Source organism: Protopterus annectens, chromosome 3.part0, assembly GCF_019279795.1.
Source record: "Protopterus annectens isolate FY-2018-M chromosome 3.part0, PAN1.0, whole genome shotgun sequence".
NCBI classification, from domain to species: domain Eukaryota; kingdom Metazoa; phylum Chordata; order Ceratodontiformes; family Protopteridae; genus Protopterus; species Protopterus annectens.
Genome location: NC_056731.1, coordinates 233295656 through 233318417, shown reverse-complemented (window position 1 = coordinate 233318417; position 22762 = coordinate 233295656). Strand labels below are relative to the sequence as shown.

Below are 22762 nucleotides of genomic sequence, written 5' to 3'. Positions count from 1 at the left end.
CAAGAATCTTTATGCATACTTGTTTGCAGTGGCATAGGGTTATAAGCTAATGGTGAGATAGCTGAAATCACAACAGAGGATAATGTTGGGTTATATGGTTAGGGAAGTCAGTTTATTTAGAATTATCTCATGGGTATGCATCATAGAGACTGTATGATAGTTGACTACTATGAGCTATTGGATTTTGTTAATCATAAGAAAAATGTGGAGAACTTCTAGACCATTGTCCTGCATTATGAGTCTGGAGGCCAAATGGTAGCTTAGAAACACAGACTTGCCCCCACCAGCTACAATGCTCGATTCAACATTGTGTCAGAAGGACTAGTAGATATTACAACTCTTCTTTCACAGTTCTGAGACCAAGTTTTCAGTAACCTCACATACATCAATAGTTTCTACTGAGATGAAAGGGAACTGCCTCAGGTGCAAAGTGTTAGGAGGTGCAATCAGGATTCAGCCATTCATCACCCCAAATTCTCTTTAGTGCAATACAGGTGTTAAACTGTAGCAGTTTGCTACAGATTAAATGTAATTTTTTTTAAAGGACAATAATGGGATTCTATTATTAATTGCTCATCTTCTCTGTCCTTTTTCTCCTCATTTACTGTTCCTGCTATGAATAAACAACAATGCAGCATTTAAAATATTTTAAATTGACTGTTTCTGTCCACTAGATAGTGCCTTACTGTACTGTGGTGGTTTCACTTTCAATAAAATGTTTATCCTGCCCTTGAAAAGTTTGCTGTAGTCTCCAATTCATTGATGTCATCAAGGCCAATGAATATCAAAAAAACAAAAACACTACGTTACCAAAGGTGGTCTCAACAAGTAGACATATGCAGGGAAAAAGATGAGACGTACCACCAAGGTTGTCGTGAGACAAACACATCACGTTAAAAGCCAAATTCTTTAATACAAACAGATAAAAATCCAAGTAGCATAAAAGAAGGTTCAGGGTGGATAAACACTTTCGATTAAAAAACCTTCTTCATGTCCTCACCCATAAACCAGTGGTTTACTTAAAAAGAGATAGATAGCCAATCAGCAAAAAAAAACAGGGACAAGCTGAACCAATGAGCTTATCATATAAACCAACCATTTAGCATATCAAAATAACCAACAGGGAGCTATCATAAACAATTTCTTCCAATCAGAGGCATGCCAATCTCAAAGCCATTCATAATAGCAGTTTCTAGTCACAGAAAAAAGAAGGACCAATCAGCAGGAATCCAGAAACAACCTAGACCAATGAGTTAATCATACTGAATCAACAATTTAGCATATCAAAAAAACAATAGGAGACTGTCAGAAACTATTTCTTCCAATCAGAAACATGCCTGTCTCAAAACCCTTCATAGTAGCATTTTCAGAACACAGAAAGAAAAAAAATAGTCATTTTGTATCATAAAGCTTATTCACCAATAGGAGTCAAGTGATAATTATTCATGATCATAAGAGAGAAAGAACAAATGAATTCTAGTCAAAAAGCTAATCTGCCAATGGAAAATAAATCATGACTCTGTATAGTCATAAGTGGAAAGCAGCCAAATACAAGCACAAGCTGGAAGTCAAGCACCCAATGGAAGCAAAGGGGAGCCAAGATACAGACATTCCTAAGTGATAGCATGACTCTAAGGGAAAGCAAAACAACAGAGTGCAAGGCTCATATTTACTAAATTCCAAAAAGTAGTTAGCATGTTCCATCAGATCAATTGAATTTCTTGGCAAGGCCTCTTGCTTTTAAAATGGGCTTGAGAGGGATAACACCATTAAGAGCAGGTGAATGATTGGCTCTGTGTACCATAATCCATTTAGTTTCTTGTAGTTCAGTGTTATTGAGTATATCACCCCTTCTCAAATTCTCTCTTAACATGCCTATGGCCATAAATTGAAATCAATGTGTTTTGTTGTTTTTAATATGCTCATATAAAGCATTAATCTCAACGCTATTGTGAATATCAGATAGATAACGTAGAATCCATTCTTTAAAAGGTCTGTTGGTTTTGGCTACATAGGATGGACAGAACATGCAAGTGGCTATATAAATAACATTGGCACTCCTATAAGTAGCTCTTTCATGAAAAAAGTATTTGAGTCCTGTGACTGGATGTACAAAAACATTTTTGTTGCATATATATGGACAAGCCTTACCAAAAACATATCTCCATGTCCCTTTCCATGCATCAGATGAATCACCTGGATTTTGTCTACTACCAAAGCCATCATTTTGACATAGCAGCCTTTTTTATTTGTCTCTGTTCTTATAGAAGAAACTGGGGGAATTACCCACTATATTCCTGATTTTTGGATTGGAAGTCAGAATCGGACAGTATTTTTTTATTATCCCACTTACACAAGCATCATCAGAGCTATAGGTTAGAGTACACCTCAATTGATTAGTTCATTGTCTAGGCACAGTCATTGAGCTATTACAGTCTTGTGAGTAGTAGGGATGTCCTCTACTTTCCCTTATTTCCATTGCTTCATCATGTTCCATATGTATTTTATTCCTTTTGTAACCTCTTTCTTTGAAAGCAGGCCAATGAATACCGGTAACTTTCTGGAAATTCCCTCACCAAACTGACATCACCACGACCGTCCTAAAATCCCACCCATGCTATGATGTCACAGCTCCCTGGTCCTTCCCTTACCCATGCAGAAAGTAAAGGCTAGAACAAGGAAACAGTACAGCAGTCAAGTCTCCTGCTGTGAGCTGTCAATCATAGCAGGTAACAACTCAAATTACCCTAGCACTTTGACAGCTAGGGAAGTAAGGTGTGAAGGGGGAAGGGAGATGAATCAAACTAGTACAATTCAGGCTTCACAAAATACTGCAATTTAGACGTTCTAAAAGGCAGCAGCAGTAAAAAGTATTTTGAAAGTCTGTTCTGTGGCATTTGCACTGTTTGTCTTTTAAGTAGTCATTGAACAGCATGAAATGTTACTTAAAACTAACTGACTGAAAGACAGCAGTGCATGCATGTAAAATCAATGCAGTGACAGGAGCTTTAGGAAGAAAGATGCCTGTATGATGTATTATTTTACAGACAAGGACTGCATTGTGGGATACCTAGAGGCAGACTATACAATCAGAATAACTTCAAGATGCCAGACCCCATGTGGTCAGACTCAGAAATTATGTATAAAATATTTACAAATCTGTAAATAGTCCCAGAGTGGTGTTAAAATGTATGAAGCACCAAAACCATGATGAAATAAACATGTTTTTTGAGACTGTGGGTGTGGTTCTCCTTTAACTAAAACCTGAGTGCCATAGCCCTCCATGCAGTGTATAAACTATTGCAACTGTTTGTTAAATTTGTATTAAGCAGTTTGCTACAGTTTAAAAGAAATTTTTTTTTCTCTAAATTATAAGAAAAATAAGGAGGGCCTGGGGCAGAGCACAATAACGGGACCTGAATTGCTGGGGTGGTTGGTGTGCCAGTAGAGAGAATGAATATTTTTTTTTTTTTTTTTTTTACAGGCTGGGTACTGTTTTTTTTTTTTTTTTGTTCTTCACTTGAAGAGCTGAGGGGGTGGGTTGCTAGTTGGTGGGATCCGAACAGGGCTCTGATTCAGCCAGCTATGCTTTTGGTTTCAAGGATTAAAAATGCCTTTAAGGAATGAATGGTTTGTTAGGCTTTTAGCATTTGGCAGTGATACTTTTATTTGGTTTTGACTGTGGCTGGCTGTTAAAAAAGGCACAACAGTGAAGAAAAAGTTTAAATGAATGTATAGAAGCCATGAGGAGAGAGATGCAGGCCATTGTTAGCAAAGCAGCAGCCGGGGTTGTCAACAATCTCATCTCAGGGTGACATGTATAGCAAATAACCCTAGAATCACACCAGTAGTTAAGCCAATAATTGAAGTTCATACATTTTGTCTGTCTGGTGGCATATTTCTTGGTGATTGTAGGATACTGCTCAATACTAGTTCCACTCCCTTTTCAGATGCATATTCTGAGAGCTCCATCATGTCTCACTTCATATGATCCAAGCAGGTGCATCTTGTCTCATTCACTCCCATATGTGCAATGATCAAGTCATTTGTGTGCCTGAGGTAAAGGTGCTTTACTGATGTTATACATCCCAATACCTGGCAGGTAACTAACCATTACCCTGTCTTTGCTCAGCCTGGTGAGTGGAGCATCTGTATGTCTAACTACAGAGTCAGCTATAGGTATGACATTGCCAAATGAACTATCTTGGTCTTACTGACTTAAGTGTTTCTGCATGTTAGTTATGTGACTTTGTTAATATCTATATTTCCTATACTGTCATTGTGAGCTGTATGTTTGGATACAAGCTGTTAATGCTAGGTTATGTGCAGGAGGTAATTTTAGGGTACAGGTTGATGCCTAGTCTTCAGAGACCTAGGAAGCTTAGGTAAAGACTTTTTAACAGCATCAGGGTAAGATATCCTGGAGTTTGTAATATGTGGCTGTTGCAAACATGTGGGTTGGAATTATACAGCGTTAAGCACACTGCATGTAGCAGCATGAGAGAGGGATGCCTCCACTTGAGTTAAGTATTTACACTTCTCTGAGATAAAGTCATTTGGGTTTAGTAAGAGTTCATTATCAGTAAACATCAAGCAGTTCTTACACTTCTTCAGGATTCCATGTGCTATAGCACTGACAAAAGAGGGGTGTGTTGTGCAGACTTCACAAGATGGCCAGTGCTGCTAGACTGAATATTAAGTGAGGATCTAGAGACGGGCTGGAGAAATATTGGATCAATGGAAGCTAGTTGGACTGACATTATGTTCAGTATAAGTCTATGCTGCTTGGTAGAAATATGAGGAAGCTCATAAAACGCAGTGCCCTTAAATCCAATGTCAATCTTCATACATATCTGTTCTTCAAGGAGTGAACTTTCTCACTGAAATACAGTATTCACCTAAAAAAAGAAAAGAATTGAAGATGGTACAAGATGACTTCTACTGTTATGCAGAAAGCATTAGTCCAGCACTAGGGAATGGCCGGACTGTGTTGTGACACCTATAGAACTCTAGAAGTCAGATCAGCTGGTCAAACATCTTCCTCTTGCAACCTCCCATAAGGAATGAATACTAGTGCAATAATGATCTATATGAAGAACATCCTTGCCTCTGAAAGTCTTGTGTGCAACAGCATTGCATCAGTGTAACTTGCTTCCATACTGTAGTCATGGTTATAGACTAGAGTCAAACTCTGCTGACTCTGAAAGACCATTCCCTTAGTTGTGGTTTCCCCAGAATAGTAGGTAGGTACAGTGAAAATTAACCAACAAAATAACTCACCAATCAGTCAACGGACTTGCACATAAGCTACTAAGACCACTTTATTGTTCAAAATAAAACATATAAAGCCACTGATTAAGTGCTTTTGTCCTAATTAAATCTAGGACTTCATCAGAATCATTATACATAAATGACTACAACTTTTATATCACTGTGTGCTTCTAATTAATTAAAAGCCTGTCAAACCTTAAAGAAAGAGTACATAAAATGTAATAAAAAATTCAATAAAAAGATTCCATAAAAAATGTGTCTTATTAAAACAATACCATATCCCAATTATTAAATAACAGTTAAAAATGAGGTGTCATAACCTTCAGTCCTTTAAAAATATTAAAAATGTTAAAAAACACAAGATCTCAAATTTAAAAGTGGTTGAAGTGAAATATTCTCTTAGTAGCTTATTTGTAAGTCTGTTGGCTGACTGGTGTGATATTTCATTGGTTAATTGTTGCTTAATATCTCTACACATTTGCTTTTTAAAATGTGCAGTAAGAATGTCATTCATCCATTCACGCAAGTTACTAATTAAATGATTAGGCATTTGGCTAACTTAAGAGAGAGCTATAGTTGCTTCTGCCATTTATCTGAGCTTCGCTGAATTTATTTACTTTGACATTCATGGCATTGGTCAGAAATCACATTGAATCAACACTCATCTTGGACCTTTGTGAAGTTTTGTTTTAATTAAACAGTTAGGTTCCCTAGTCTGTACCAGTTCTAAGTCAGATGCTAGCTGCTGGACGATGTGGGAGGCAAAGCTAGGGTGATCCACAAGAAAGGAACCCATCACTGAATTGTTCGTATATATCAGCATTGTTATCAGTGTAACTTAGTTTTGTCACAGAACCATACACTTTGCTTAGAGTAAAATGGATGAGGTTTAGTCTTGTTGAGTTCAATTCCCAAATACTGGCTCCCTGGTTTTCTCAAAAGAAAATCCCTTTTTGTGTAGTTTATGTTTGCATACCAGCAGTTTTTCCATTTGTGTGTAATTTTTACTTTTATCTGCAATTATTCAGTCTGTAACTAGTAGGTATAAATAGGTAGGTACAGGAGTTCTTCACAGTGGTGGAGGTACAAGGGGCTATACCCGCCAACAAAATGCTTTTATTCTGAGTGTCATTGAGTTAAAGATTTGACCAGTTTGTTTCATCTGGTTGAATGTTTGGGTCTATATCATATGAGCGAATCGCACAAATTGCGAACGCTCATAATATTGAACGTACCGGACCTCGAAGTGCTTTTTCTGATATAGCAGAACAGTGAAGAATATATTTGCCCTTTCCTCACTGTAGTGCGATCTCGGAGTTGGAATATATATTTAGTGGGGGGTGTGGGGGCACAGCCCCCCACAATAGGAAGTTTGAGGTCCGGTACGTTTGATATTATGAGCGTTCACAATTTGTGCAATTCGCTCATATGATATAGACCCAAATGTTCTTGGAAATGACATTCAAAGAAGAAAAATGAAGCATGAAGGAAGCCTGAATCACTTCTACACATCAACATTTCATTCTTATAGCTCATTTACGATCTGAGTCCCAAGAACCTTGCCACCAAGTCTGTCTGCTGTATCAACATTACATAAGAGTAACTATTCTCATCCTGTATAACAACAGTCCAGTGTCTGTATTACTGTTGTATATTAGAACCACATTGATGCAAGTCACTGACACAAATGCCTCTCTTATGCAGTGTGATTTTCATTTTATAACTCTATTGTTTTGTTGTACATATTTACACTTTTTTGATAAAAGACAAGGTGTACTTCAATTATTCTCCTCAGATGTTTTTGTCATAATCATGTACTTGCACTATTTGGTATCATTCATTTCCATTTATATGCTTTTCTGTACTGTTTTCATAAACTATAAGACCATGTGTTTATCAATACTTCTGTCTTTTACTTATACTTTTCTATCTCTGATTGTCCACTGAAAATGTGATTCCCCAGTTAACATTCCCAACAATCAAAATGAAATTAATAAAAAAAAAACTTTACAGAAGTAAAATTCTGAAACCCATTTTAACTACAGGGCTGTAATCACAGACAGCTTCTTTTAGATGCTCTTGCCTTCATTCAAGTAATGTGGTAGTTTTATGTACAACCTGTATATGAAGTATTTCAGCACAGTTGAATATATCTTAAAAATCTCTTCTACAAGTAGTCATAAGATTTTTAAACAGTAAATCATTTAGTTCATATGAAAGAAAACTTTTAGTTTTAGGTAGTAAAATAAAATCTATATGGCTCAACTTGACAAAATCTTTGTAATCGAAAACCTAGAAAGGTGAATGAAATGAATTCTGAATGGAACAGACTAAACTGGAAACCATCTACCAACAATGATATATACCGAGTAATTTCAGGAACAAACAAATGTTGATCCACAATTTATCTTATTTTCAGGCTGAAAAAAACAGGTTTACAACAATGGAATGAAAATCAGGGAGTATTTTAATGAACTAATCAGTTGGAGTGTTTTAGCCATACCTTTCCATTCTGTAATATGCAATGTGAATTTTAATTGCATTTAGTTTTAATGAGCTCCAGTCTGCCTTCAAATATTATATCAAAGTGACAGAATTATGGCACTTGCTCGCACTTAAGCAGAATATGTTTAATAAAACAAATTTATCAGCATATTTAAAAATCCAGCATATGTTAACTTACACTACAATGAACAACTGTAACAAAACTACTAAACTGCAATTCTCTTCAAGACCACTGATTATTCTGGATATTGTATCTGCATTTGGAATTCATTTAAAAATTATTGTCAAAAGCTTCACAAAACATTAGGAAAGCAAATGTGGCAGCAGTATATGGCTGTGGTGTGAAGGAAAATACAGAAAGTAGAAATTAATCTAAATTGACAAACTAGGCAGTACAAAGAATGAAGGGAGGTGAAAAAACAGGATATAGGTGGCACGAGACATTTGTGTTGTAATATGAAATTGCATGACTGTTGTTAAAACTATCACTAACTGCATATTAACAGCAATGAATTGTTAATGAACTTAATATTAATGGCACTGGGTTTGCAAGTATTCTGCCTACTTCAGTGCAAACCAACTCTACAAATACTGATTGACAGAAGCAAATCAGGTTTATAAGCATATAACAATAAAAAATGGCAGCACAGTTTACAAATGTACTATAATGATAACAATAGGTACTACACTGATGACTTTGGAAAGGAAGTTTATAACTTGCAGCATGAAAAATATTAGGTTACATCAACATCCACAAGCACAGATTAAACAGACTTGCAGATTTGTCTAAAGAGGATGCTGTCATTTATAAATACTATGTAGCTAGCAAACTGAATGACTGGATGTTCTACTCTGGCTAATCATCAGAATGAATCTACTTAAAATACATTTATCTGTCGTCCATCTTGGGAAAAGCAGCTGCTCCAAGTTTTTCCATGCAGCTTACAAGTATAAGGGTTCCAGTCAGATGTCTCCATTGTCTTGTAATAGGATTTCTCATTTTATCCAAAGCCACATGTAAATCCTGCAGCACATCTCTGTACCCTTCTCCATAGTTTGCACTCCATGTATACAGGAAATCATATGCTGGCTTCCACATGGTCTGAAAAAAAAAGTTTAATGATAATTTGCATTTTGAGAGAAACTAACAGATATTGTACTAAAAGAGTAAAACTACAGTCTGAGTTCTTTTGAAAACCAAACTTCCTCATGGAATCAGTCAATTAAATGTGACACTGCTATATGATGTTAAAAGCATCTTTATTCTTGCATATATTATATATAGTCATTTCATGTATTTCAGCATGTTTCTTAAATATAACCTTGAGAAGAAAGAGTTTTACAGTCAGTCATAAAGTACGCTTGTTATATAACTGATATAATTTTAGCAAAGCATAGAACTCTAATCACTGTTAAGATAATCCCTGATAATGTTTTGCCTTATTCAAAGCAAATGACTGTTTTTGATGGAAGATACCATTTAACATATGCCCCATTCATTGTCAAAGATTAAGCCCTTAAAATGCACCTTTTGATTTTAAGCTGCTGTTATTAATGAAGTCATGTTACGTACTTTGCATTTAATATCAGTATTGCATTTCTATACCAAACCTTTTTGAAAGAATACAGGGATGCCAATTAAATCATTCAGTGAGCAAGATATGAAAGCATGTCATGGTATAGTTGTCTAATTGCAATATCTTTCCTCTTTTTCATAAGTAAAAATCAATGAAAAAAATAATGTCACTTGACAAATGTAGTTATCACTTTGGCCCAACCAGTGATTTTTGAGTTTTGATACCATATATGAGAACTGCACCCTGTTTATCCTATATTTACAATGTTTGCCTTGTTTTCCATGAGCAGTTCACAATATGTTTTAGCTTCTTGTTAATATTATCGATCATTCTTCTAGCTATGGCCCTGCTACTCCTTATTTAACTAAGAGCACACTTTTATGACATAGATATCCCAGTTACAATATCCGATCAAAGCCTATAAGAAGAGCTGAAGCTTTAAATGTGAATGCACTTAAGATAATTGTTGATATTTAGCAAAATGCTTTAAGTCTCTAATGAGCACATTAAATAAATTATGTATTTTACAACTACTAAACTTTGTTTTGTGAACATAATGACAACAACAACAACACTAATTTTGGTTTGATCAGTACCAAACCTAGCCCTCTTCCACTATCTAAAATAAGGAAGATTAACTACTCATAACTTTGCTTTTTGTGGTGCAACAAATGAAACACATTCTTTCTTCAAATATTAATTTACAGTATTCTAAAGGTTCTAATAAACTTATATTAGCAGGCCTGCTTATCTTACTACTAAAATTAGCATCTATATCAGATGAGCGAACATTTAATTAAGCAAATAACTAAACATCGATCATTAATAATTGCACACACAAAACATCAAATGGCAGTTTCCAAATAGGAAAACAATGTCGTTCCCCAATGAAAATAAATAAATAAATAAACAGAAATGATGTGGGGAGCTGTGCCCCCCACCCCCTAACTAAATATACCAACTCCGAGATCGCTCCACATTGAAGAAAGGGCAAACTCCGTGCAACGGCCAAACGACTTGTTTCCCTGAGTGGAAACTACCATTCCCAGTTTTGTGTGTTTGATTATTAGTGACTGACGTTTAGTTATTCGATTAACTAAATGTTTGATCAATTAATATAGACCCCTAAAATTAGTATCTTCATTTTTAAAGTGGAGCTTAATGTCTGGAATCTGGATTGCCCAATCAGCCAGCAACTGTGCTGGGATATCAAATATACAAAAATACTTTGGGAGGATTCCTTCAGTTTTGCAAGGCGTGATTAGTATAATTCACGTGTGCTCCATATATTTCTGCTTGATTTGTATGTCCTTAATGTCACGTTTTGCTGATACTTCTGTGGTTAGTGAAACCTACTTGGAAATTCTTTCCCTGAAATCACGGTTACTCAGAGAAACAGAAAAAGCTAAATATATACTTTGTAGTACATTTCCTCTGAGTTTATACAATTTTTGAGTTAGAATTTATAAGTAATAGGAGTGGGATGAAGGGAGTCCAGACCCTGGGAAAACAATGGTTAGGATTATGCATTGTTTAATTCACTACTGAGTTTTTTTTTTCCTTTTTTTAATTGGTGCATGTATCAGTTATTTGATTATTTGTGTTTCATGTTTGTCTATCTGGCTATTTCTAATGTAAAGCTATGATCACACCTGTTATTTTGATTTAAAGAAACACTTGAAGAGTAAATATTTTACAAATGCTATATTTGAACCAGTTAATCAATTCTTTACTGTCTGTCTCTGTAATGAGATAAACATATATACAGGGTTGGACAGACAAATCCACACTGACTTCACTATCAGCTGTTTTTTGTGGCACAACAAATGAAACACATTCTTTCTTCACATATTCATTTACAATATTCTATAGATTGTAATAAACTTCCATTAGCAGGCCTACTTATTTTACTGCTATCAGTTGTTTACACTTCAGATTGTATCTAATTCTCTCCTTTCTCCCCTTTGTTAACGTTTAATGGACTAAAGATTTGGCAACTGGTGAAGAAATCTACACAATTTTTACAGCTTTGCTACTTTCACATACTTTACCATTATAAATTGTATGTCTAATGTTTATAGTGTTCAATTAGAATATATATTTTTTATCTAAATTAAGTAGATATGTCTCTGCTTTTTGTTTATTTCAACTTAAGCTAACACGTAAGCTGTATATATGTCTGTTACATGTCAAGGCATATATCTTTTTTGTTGGTGAAGGTATAAATACATATGTCACATGCAAAACTGAAACATACTGAGGAGTTCATACAGCTGTCACTTTAAAACATTTTTGTACAGTGGGCAGATATTTGGCATGGCCTGTTGGCACACTGTCAGAGATGTAATCTGGCCATAAAGAAAGGTTTTCATAACAACTCTATACTCAGTCTCCTATTCTAGATTCTAGAAGAAATTTCTCTGATAATTTTTAATCAATTATTATCATCTTCAAAATTAAATATTATGATGTGGGTATATAATCTTGTTAATAGCAAACCAAAACAACTTGCAAAAATAATAAAATGTTGAAGCCTATTAATCTAAAATTTACCCTAGGACTTAAAATGCTAATAAATGGATATAAGTATGTGCAGGATTGCTACACAAAGTCCCAAGATGTGGTATACAGACTGGCTATTTAGCGTTTCCTCGAAACTTAATGGAGTACAAGCTTGTAATAAACTGCAAATTCACTATACTTCATTTGTATTTTTTATTATTTTTAGATTAATAGTTTGGTGAAGATATTAATTTTATCTGTCTGTGATAATAATCTTTTGCATCCATGTTTGACACACTGAGATTTTGGGGGTGCTATTACTTTTAGTTTGTTTATAACTATTAATTACCCTCTGCACCTACATTTCCTTGACACTTCTCTACCTACTGGATTGAAAAAGGATATTAATCCTGAACATATCACATATGAATGACATGGTAAGTTAAGCATGTACTCCTTCATGAGTCTTACAAACCTCCCTCAACAGCCTGTTGCCAAGTCAGAAACTGAATCTAGAATGAATGACAAGTTTTGGTAATTACCTTGTGAGATGAGGAATCAATCTTGAGAGATGTACAGGTCTGTTTTAATTACATACAAAAACTTGTCTTAGGATTTCCAATGAGCACTACTGAAAATTGGACTGAAGAAGTTTCATGGTACGCTATATATTTAACATGCAATAAAATGAGACAAACTATTGGTTGCAGAAATAAGAAATAGTTTCCCATTACTTGAATTTTTGCATCTGTACTTTCCTTCCCTCTCTTTTACTATTGTTTCTATCACTCCTGCGCAAACTGCAAAACATTTAAAATTTAAATCAAATCGAAATGGTAGTTTTGGTGGTAACATACTGCTAATGTCTACTTTTGCAAATTTTATTTAATTTTAATGCTGATTATTACATTTGGACATATTCACATGATTAGTTGTGTGTTATTTGCCATGTTCCACTTTAATAAAGCAACCAAAACACCTTTTGACTACCTTTATTGCTTGAACATAATAATAAATACATGAAACTTTTTAAACATAACTTATTTCATTGGAAAGAGAAAACATTAAATGACCATCCATAAGGGTAGCGTACCACCACTCACCCTTGGCAATAAGCAGCATCCTCCATCTGCTTGCTTATCCTCACATTTTCGAGGCAGTGTTCCACTGCTCACCTTCAACACCTCCTTTCCAAACCAGACTACCAAGTCCAAGCAGCATCTGCCACTCCAAACTCCTTCCACAAATTAGTCACCAGAGGGGGAAGCCTGTCCCTCTTCTCTGCCTGATCCCCAGTTGTAACACCCCACCTCCCCAGCCTCACAAATACCATAATTAAAAGAGAAACAATGGGCAGGAAACAAAATCACACCAAAAAGTGAATCTCAACAGTCAATTCCCCACCTCAAAAGACCTAAAGACCCTCCCCCACTTACCTCACTTCCTTCCTTCATCTCCAAACTATTTAACCCTTTCTTGCCTACTCCCTTCTAACTTGCTTATCTACCCATCCTACCTACATTCCTTCCTTTAGCCACCCCACACTACACCCTCCCCTCTCCATTAAAGATGTCCCATGACTTGTCTGTTCCAAGCTTCATTTGTCATGTTCCACTTTAATAAAGCAACCAAAACACCAAAGACTTTTGATGACCTTTATTGTTTGAACATAATAATAAACCCATGAAACTTTATTAAACCTAACTTATTTCATTGGAAAGAGAAAACATTAAATGACCATCCATAAGGGGAGTGTACCACCACTCATCCTTTGGAATAAGCAGAGTCCCCCCATTTGCTTGCTTATCCTCACACTTTCAAGGCAGCATTCCACGGCTCACCTTCAAAACCTCCTTTCCAAACCAAATCACCAAGTCCAAACAGCATCCACCAACAATCTTCCACCACTCCAAACTCCTTCCACAAAGTATCCACCAGAGGGGGAAATAGAAGAGGGGCAAGCCTGTTCCTCTTCTCTGCCCACAAGCCACAAAGGTTGTTCCCCCTCACTCCTTCCAATCACTAACCAGTCCCTCCAAAAACAATCCCAGATTTAAATTAAATAGGTCAAGCTCAAAATCACTAAGATGAACCCCATCTGTCCTGAACAACATAGGATCTCTCTCAGCAAACTCATTCTGCCATATAGTACTCACCCCATCCACCCCAAATGCTTCAACAATGTAAAGTTCACAAACTTCAGTGCCCTCTCAACTGCAGAAAACTTTCTAGCATCCCTCCAGACTAAGTGGGAAATAATCTCTGAGCACACCAAACATACCATTGTATAAAGCTTCCTTAAAGGTAAAAAGTCTTCACATATTTGATATACTAACTGTTGCTTCGGTGTCACACCCAAATCATTACCTGCTAGGTACACCAACAGAATTTGAGGCAACCTCAGTTGACTCTGCAACATCGTAAATATCTGAAGCAGCCGGTTCCACTTCAGCCCTCTAATGTCATGCCAGGTGACCTTCCAGCCAAATCGATGTAACCCCAAGTCAGGGTCATTACTCTTAACTGCAGCCCGGCTTGCTGCCCAATACACGAACAAGTGGCCTAAGATGACAATCCTTCTCTCTAAAAAAATAAATAAATAAATAAAAACAATAAAATTAGAAACACCCGTCCTCATCTAATATAAGCCAAAAATGCCTTGGAAGACCACCATCCCACCCTTTTAATGACTTCAATCAAACTGCCTCCTTTTGCCAGGTCTGACACCCTACCCATCCAGAAAGAATAAGTAGAAAATGTATCCCCCTCAAGGCCCATACTACAAAAGACCCTTCTCATGATGAAATTTAACTCCCCTCTTTTAATGCCCTACTTCCTACAGACCTGAAAACTAAGTCATGTGATCTACCTTCTTGAGCCACATGCAATCTCTTTCCCCATGCCCTCAGACACATCAGCTCCAGCCTGTCTTACCCCACAACTCTTGTTGCCCCTTTCGCCACTTGATCAGTCTTAGATGACCTTAACCTAACATGAACTGCCCCTGGCACCATCATAACATTATCCCACATCAATGACCCCAACAACTCCGAAACCCGAAAATCTCAAAAGTACATCCATACACACAATGTTTCACATGCCGCATAGTCTTCCGAGTCTCCAAATATCCTACTCAAATGCTGCGATAACAGCTTTAAAATTCTCTTCATCACTGGCCATTGCCTACCCTGTTCAGCCCTTCCTCCCTTCCCCATCCTTTCAACACCTGCCCGACTGTCCAGGATTTAGTAAAATCCACCAGTATAGCCATCCAGGCAAACACTCCAGTTGCTGCAAAATCCACTCTTACTGATCTCACTGCCTTGCCCTGTGCCCTCATCACCACTAAATATCACAACAGCAACTCTTCCAACCACACAACTTCCTCCTCTGGTAACTGCCTAACAAAACTGTCAAAATCATGCAAACCCCTACTGTAAGCCTTCCTGGTGGACACCACCCAAGACTGCTGAACCAACCTGCCGATCACAGCTGCCAAATCTGCCAGACCTCATCTGGTACCACCATGGAGTCCCCTGCTGCTGTCGGAGCAACCTGCCAAAATCTGGAAAACAGAAAACGAGACAGGCTGTCAGCAATTTCATTCTTCACCGCAGGGACATGCACCTCTGTAAAAGAAGAATTAATCAACAAGCTCTGCAGAACTAATTTATACAAATACCATCAACAAACATTCAGATTTAGCCATCTTAGCTTGTAAAACTCTCACCACTGAAATATTGTCTGAGTTAAACACAACCCTCCTACCCCTCAAATTATCCTTCCACCCCACTGATGCTGCCCAAATTGGCATCAGCTCCAGGAAAGCAACATCACGCTTCCATTCCTCTGGCCACTGAGGAGGCCAAGGCACTGCAAACCACTGCCCCACAAAGAAGATCTCATACCTAGGCCCCCGGCTGCATCTGTAAACAGCTGTAAATCCCCTTGACCTACCCAATCTGTCTGCCAAAAAGTGACCTAATTAAACTGCTGTAATAACTGCATAATTCACCCTAATCTCCTCCCCTGAGATAAAATCATTGACAGAATTCCCTAATGGGGAAGATAAATGGTGTATCAATCGGGACTCACCCAGTCTCTTTTTGGGGACCAAACCCAAGGGTGATACCTTGAAATGGGTAAATGGCAGACTATCAAAGGGGTCCAGTAACCTGCCCACCTGACACTCCTTCACAATCAAACCCCAGAACATCTTTCCTCCCCTGCACTGACTTCAAATTTTTCCCCACCTTACCACCCCCAACCAAGCTTGACTTGATCAAAAACCCCTTCAAAAAAACCTCAATCAATTCCCAAGCCAGTGCTGGGTGTGGATACTGCAAAGGCAGGTCCCACAGGACATACACTTTAATAGGTGAATGAGTCCCCCAGATGTCTCCTTGTCCCCTGAAAAGATCCTCCCCTCTGGCCAAGAAAACTGGCCCTCCCCTGTTCCCCCTGCAACCCCATAAAAGGTCCACCTAATCGTCTCTGACCCGAACAGGATGATGTCTGACCCCCAAACTGACTCTCACCCCTACTGCACTGCATCGCTGAGTGCCCACTCATACACTTTGAACAAGCATGGGAAAATCTTGAAGCTGTCCAAGCACATCTCCCCGCGTTGAAGGCCCAACATACTCTGACTCCCCCCCTGCAAACTTACTAACTCTGTTGCTCACTCAAAGCTGTCCATCATTGTGGACAGCTAGATATCAGGGTATGTTACCTCCCAGCGCATGGACCTATCGACTGCCTTCCTCTTGTGGAATTTCTGATCTTACCAAAGCAAAGCATTACCTGGCCATATCCTTTGCACCTCCCATATTGTCAGTAAATAAGCCAAGAGCAGAAGGGCTCAAGTGCATTCCCTCTCCAACCACACCGCCATGTAATACATAAATCACAAAACCCAACTTCCCACTCACCTGCGACCTAGGGCAGCCAAGTCTGCCAACAGCTCTTTCCCATTCACTGTTTCCAACAGGCAATGAACACCATCAGCATCAAATAACTCGAAAATGTCCACATACTTTCCCTTCCAGATCTTCTCCTTTACCGTAAGAGGTATGTGAGGAGTCAAGAGGACTGCTGCACCCTCCTGACCCAATGCCTGCATAGACAACCAATCACCCGGTCATGTCCCAAAGTCTGACCCTAGCTCCTCTAAACAAGGGTCAGTATCTTCCTCTAGCAATGAAAGACTACCATCCATGTTAAAATCCTGGCCTACTAAGGTCTGCAGACCCCCACCGCCATCCCTGGAATACTGCAAAAACCTAGGCAGTCCAATAACCCAGTCACACAACCCCTGGACCCCATTCTGTGTTATCTACACTTTAGCCTCCCACCCAACAGGGACTGTAAGATCATTACCTCTCAGACATGAAAGCGTTGACACCAGTGTTGTGACCTCTGCTGTTCTCCTCACCTGGCAGCATCTGGCATGCTCTCTTGCCTCTTGTTGCTTGTTTACCCTTCACTGTTTGTTGTCTCTTCCAAGTATTGAAGCCCTGGTGCTGGTCACCACGGAGTCCTCATTCGGCATCTCCCGGAACAGGTCCTCTGCTTGGGCTACGATGCTCGCCCTGCTCTGCCTCAATGCCTGGACATTTGCCATGTTGCACCTCGACACCTGAAATGACAACACAAACACTGTAAGCTAAAGTCTGTATGAAAAAAAACCCCTGACATGAACCTAGCTGAAGTGCCCCACATCAATCCAATACACCACTGGAGGCTCCCGTCCTAGTAGTTCCCCTTCATTCGCTAGCCCGCCCATCAAATGCAAGTACAGCCATATGCGTTTTCTTTTTGTTTTTTTAGAGTACAAACATATGACCTGTGCTAGCCATGACTGTACTGAACTAAATGTATGCTGAATAAAATATATCCTATGCCAAATATTGAGCCAGGACCTTGTCAGGCCAGCAGCACACCTAAACCCCACACAGCCAACAGTTTGTGATATTCCCAAAGACAACTCTGCCAAATCTTAAACTCAGAACCACCTGAACTGCAATCAGAGTAACACACCAGTAGACTGACAGCTCTAAGCAACTGAAACAAGAAGCAACCTGTCCCTGTCATCCGTAGCCCCACTAGGGCTATTAAGAAAACTCATACCCTTCTGCCAGACTAGGCCCTTGCTTCATTTACTGTGAGATTTGAAAATCTGTACAGTTGAGAGGTATGCTTAATGTGTGTATGTTGGGTTAGTGAGGTAACCTCTTAACAATTATGCTAATCCCCCAACTCTGATTGCCAACATGGCAAGCTTGCCACAACACCACCCTGTCCCCCAACACCATCCCTGTCCATGCCTGGCCACCGCATGGAAAGCCTGGGTTACTCTCCGGTAGTTTTAATTTTTTCTTTTTTTTGTCTTTGCTTGCTCTCACCGGAGGCACTCATCCCACATCCCGCAACAGCCTGCACCACTCTGCAGGTAAGTAGCTGAACTGCTCCTGCTTCCTCGTCCCCCCCCCTTTTTTTTTTTCCAGGAGTTAGGAGCCACTTGCCGACATTACTATAACTTACTTTCCCACTGGAGGCATCCCTCCAGTGAAAGCAACCCTAAATGGACCCATTGTGTTTTTTTTTTTTTTTTTTTTTATATATATAGCAACTTGGACGATGCAGGGGTTTCCGCACATGCCAGAAACCATCGTTGCTGGGAAGTGAACAAGCCTGCGAAACCATCGCACTGTCATTGCCCAGCCCACTGTCCAGTGTCCACCAACGAACACTCCAGAGCAATTATTGCACATAGCACTGCTGCTCTCCCACCACACTGTATGCTTGGCACTTAAAGAGTTTAGAGACCACAACAGAAGGCAAACCAAAATAAAGCCACGGCACATCCTGACTTAGACCAATACCATGAAACACAGCCACCACAGACTCCACCACCGAGAATAGAAGGGGTCTAACCTAGGTTGCGCAGACCACCCACTGCCTCGCATCACCAGCAAACAGCCCCCCCCAAACTTTGCTACAAATGTCCATCACCTCATATACCAATCCAAAACAGTCAATCACTGGAGATACATGAATGCACTAGCACTATTAAAACAGGGCACTGACGGAATAAGCCATAATAGCTAATCCACATACCACAAAGTAAAGGCAACCATGATTCTCATTATTGTCCTTATATAACATGAATTTCTCCACCCTTTCTACAAAAACCATCACTTTTAGGAGGGCTTTAAGAGAAGAAAAAAAAATTGTTATCCTACTATACCAAGGAAAATTGTACTCACCTTTCGTTTTGTTTTACCACCCAAGCCCTACCTTACTCCCACCACCTCAAGTCATGTAGGATGTGATCCTGCTTTAACAAAATCATGCCAAAATGTGAATCTCAACAGTGAATTCTCCACCTCAAAAGATCTAAAGACCCTCCCTCCACCTTGCCTCACTTCCTCCCTTCATCTCCAGACTACTTAACCCTTTCTTGCCTACTCCCCTTCTAACTTTCTTATCTACCCATCCTACCAACATCCCTCCCTTTAACCACCCCACTGCACCCTCCCCTTTCCACTAAAGATGTCCTGTGACAAATTTGTCAGTTCCAAACTTCATTTAATCAATGTGCGATTAAGCACCGCAAAAAAAGTCTAAACCATCAGTGTAATGCAAGTATACTACATACCCCAAATAGTGACACTATAAATGTCAATAAACAATTCTTTTTAAGGGGAGAAAGTCTGCTTCCCAGCATTCCCTGATGTGACTAAGACCCCACATATCCGATTTCTGAATATACAAATTCTGCAGTTGCACAATCACAGATAAAAGGTAAGGGTGGAAAAGAAATGTAAAATTCAACATCTCTCTCTCTCTCTCTCTTCTTTAAGTTCCATGAACCAAAAATGAAAGTACAGCATTCGTAGCTCAATATTTTTTCTGACATAATGAAAAAGGCCAACATGGGAACCCACTGATGTTTCTGTGATGACGTCCTGATGCTTGTTAAATACTACATGATAAATGGTGGGTTTCCCCATTTGAACGTCAGAGTCCCAACGGTAAAGAACCAGCACTGTCAACATGTTTTAGGATTACAGCTTTCTCAGCTTTCTTGATGTGCCTAGACTTAAAGAAGAAACTGACATACTAGACTGAAAGAAGAAATGGACATACTATTTCATAGAAACTGTAAGCAAACAAATAATTCAGCATAACAGCTACATGACCAAAACCCCATGTTACATTATAAAGTTGTTGTTGTTTGCCTTTTGGCTTTTCCCAGTTAGGGGTCGCCACAGCAGAACTCTGGTCCACTAATGATTGGCAGTTGTTTTTTATGGTGTCGAGTTGCCAGCCCGATGCCCAACCTTCAATGAAGGCACGCCAATTCAACGCATGTCTTTTGAACACCCACTTGACCGTGGGGAGAACATGCAGACTCCACACAGAAGGCACTCCCAACCCAAACCGAGAATCGAACAGGAGAACCTCTTGCTGTGAGGCAACAACACTACCACTGCACCACCACAGAAGTACTATGTTACATTATAAAGTATCCATAAGAAATGCTTATATTGCACATGAGGAATTAACACAATGAAAATCACCCAATTAGTGAGACTGAAGAATTTTTAGCAATTAAAGTATGGAAGTGATAATGTATATCAATCACCTTTCCAATATAAATGTATAAAGAAGCCATTCTGTGAATGAAAATCATGATAAATTGCATGTTTTATGCGATGTGTTATAGCAGAGCAATATCTGGATACTCCATAACTGCTAAAATGTGTTTCTTTCAGGCACACTTTTGAAGTGATCTGGACAGTTATGCTTAAAAAGCAAATAAGACTGCAATGCAGTTGTATATGTCTATTACATGTGAAGATATATTTCTTTTTTGCATCTGAAGGTATAAATACGTATGTCACATGCAAAACTGAAACATACTGAGGAGTTCATACAGTTGTCACCTTAAAACATTTTTGTAGAACGGGGAGATATTTGGCCCTTTGGCACACTGCCAAAGATGCCATCTAGCAGAAAAGAAAAGGTTTTCACAACAATCTTATACTCAGTCTCATATTCAAATATATTATGAAACACATTTTCCGATAATAGTTGCATCAAGACATGCTCTTTGTGTGAATATTTGGATACTGTATCTAATAAAACTGGACACCTTTTGTCCAGCTTTTACACAATGAATACTGTTTACAAAGCATGCTTTTATCGGTCAGCATGCAACATTGTGGTGTGTCCTAAAGGGAAGTGAAACATAATACAGTCTTTAGGTAAGAGGTCATCAGTAGGATTTTCTGCAGGCAAGCATCTATAGTCACCTAGTGACATATGTGTATGCATTGCTATAGGACACTGTCAGTTTCTAAGCATACTGCGCCACGATGTAATAATGTCTAGACAACAGTGCTCCATTGGTACAAGATGATGCATATTTCTTGCTTGAACCAGACACACTATGCATTCCCAAAAGTCTGATGGAATATATTTCTACACCCAAGTTTACAGTCAGGTTGGATTGGTTGCTCACTCCATTGTTCAGGTGAAACAAAATTCAGTTTTACTTTTCATTTCATAATCTTTCAGTGCTATTGTAATACTTCAGTACGTAATCGCTCTGTATTGGAATACCATTGCTTTGCATCACTTTCACTAGCACATTTAGTATCCAAACAGTAACACTGAGGAAGATTTCCTGGCCTGTGCATTTCTGTATTTCTATATGCTTTTGTATTAAGAGAAAGCATATAGTCATTAGTTTTAATATTTACTTTTACACAACCTTTTCAAAGTGAAGTGTTTGCTCTCACTTTAAGAAACAAAGGCACGGTTTGAACTCTTGTTCTAAAAGCTTGAGTTTACAAAAACTTTGTGCTTTCACTGTCCACATAGAATTTGAAAATTATAACAGTTTTTACAACCATTTCCAATGAAAACCCTATTGAAAACTTGAAGACAATTTTTTAAGACTACCAGAAACACTCATCTGAAAACCTATCCTCACACTATGTCTGATAGCTGTTAAAGTTTATAGCACAATTATTTTTTTATGCCAAAACTATATTATACATCTTTGTATAGAATCAGAGTATGAGGAGAACATGCACATTTTTATATGTAAACTGTACATTCATGAAAACAACGTGGTAAAAATTTGTACCTAAGAAATATAAATACAAAACAACTTCTCATACAGTATTTGACCAAACGTGCTATGTTTCATTTTCTTAGTTTAACAGCTCCACAAATTTCTGTATTTCTAAAAGCAACATTAATTCCTATATTTCTTATTCAACATAACATTCTAATTTAATACTCCTTCAGTAGCTCCTGGATATGCTGCCCACTGTATCTCACCAAATGGGTATTCATTCTTTTCATTGAGTACTTTTTCCTGAAAGAGTGTTCTTCTAGGACTAGCTAATTGAACAGAACTTTAACTCCCTGTTGTTTTAATCTGATCCCAAGGCTTAGTGACTTCAGATGGATGTAACAGAGTAAGTATATAACAGCTTCCCCCTTCTTTGGGGTGAGCTGTTGTTTTTTATCTTATCCTGAGACTTAGCGACCTTAGAGTTAGATGTAAAAAAGTAAGAGCTTTGGAGTAGTTCCATTCACAGGTTAAATCCTCCAAAGGAAAAAAAAAATGTGACCATAAGTTTCTTTCTGTAAGTTGAAACTAAGCATTGTTTGATAACTCTAACTATTTCTTTAATAGATGCAAAATTGCAGTTAGGCATACCTGTAAACTCAGACGAGTTCAGTTTTTTGAAAATTTCTTGGAAACTTACTCAAAGAGTACAGATTATTTAGACCTGTCTAAATAAACGTTTACAGTACAAAGGTTAACAAAGTCTGTAATGCTGCAGTGTATTACAAATGCACTACTAAAAATAATTGTGTGGTCA

The 22762-nt window shown here is 38.2% G+C and overlaps 1 protein-coding gene across 8 annotated transcripts in view; it reads right to left on the bottom strand.

Annotated features, from left to right (window-relative positions):
• Positions 1-7717: 7717 nt before the first annotated feature.
• Positions 7718-22762, bottom strand: part of MACC1 (MET transcriptional regulator MACC1) — a 501067-nt gene continuing 486022 nt past the window's right edge. For all 8 annotated transcript variants that reach the window (XM_044064707.1, XM_044064711.1, XM_044064709.1 and 5 more), the window contains one exon: positions 7718-8878. In XM_044064707.1, coding sequence (XP_043920642.1) covers positions 8666-8878 — 213 coding nt within the window. In that variant the 3' untranslated portion in view covers positions 7718-8665. The remainder of the gene's footprint in view (positions 8879-22762) is intronic.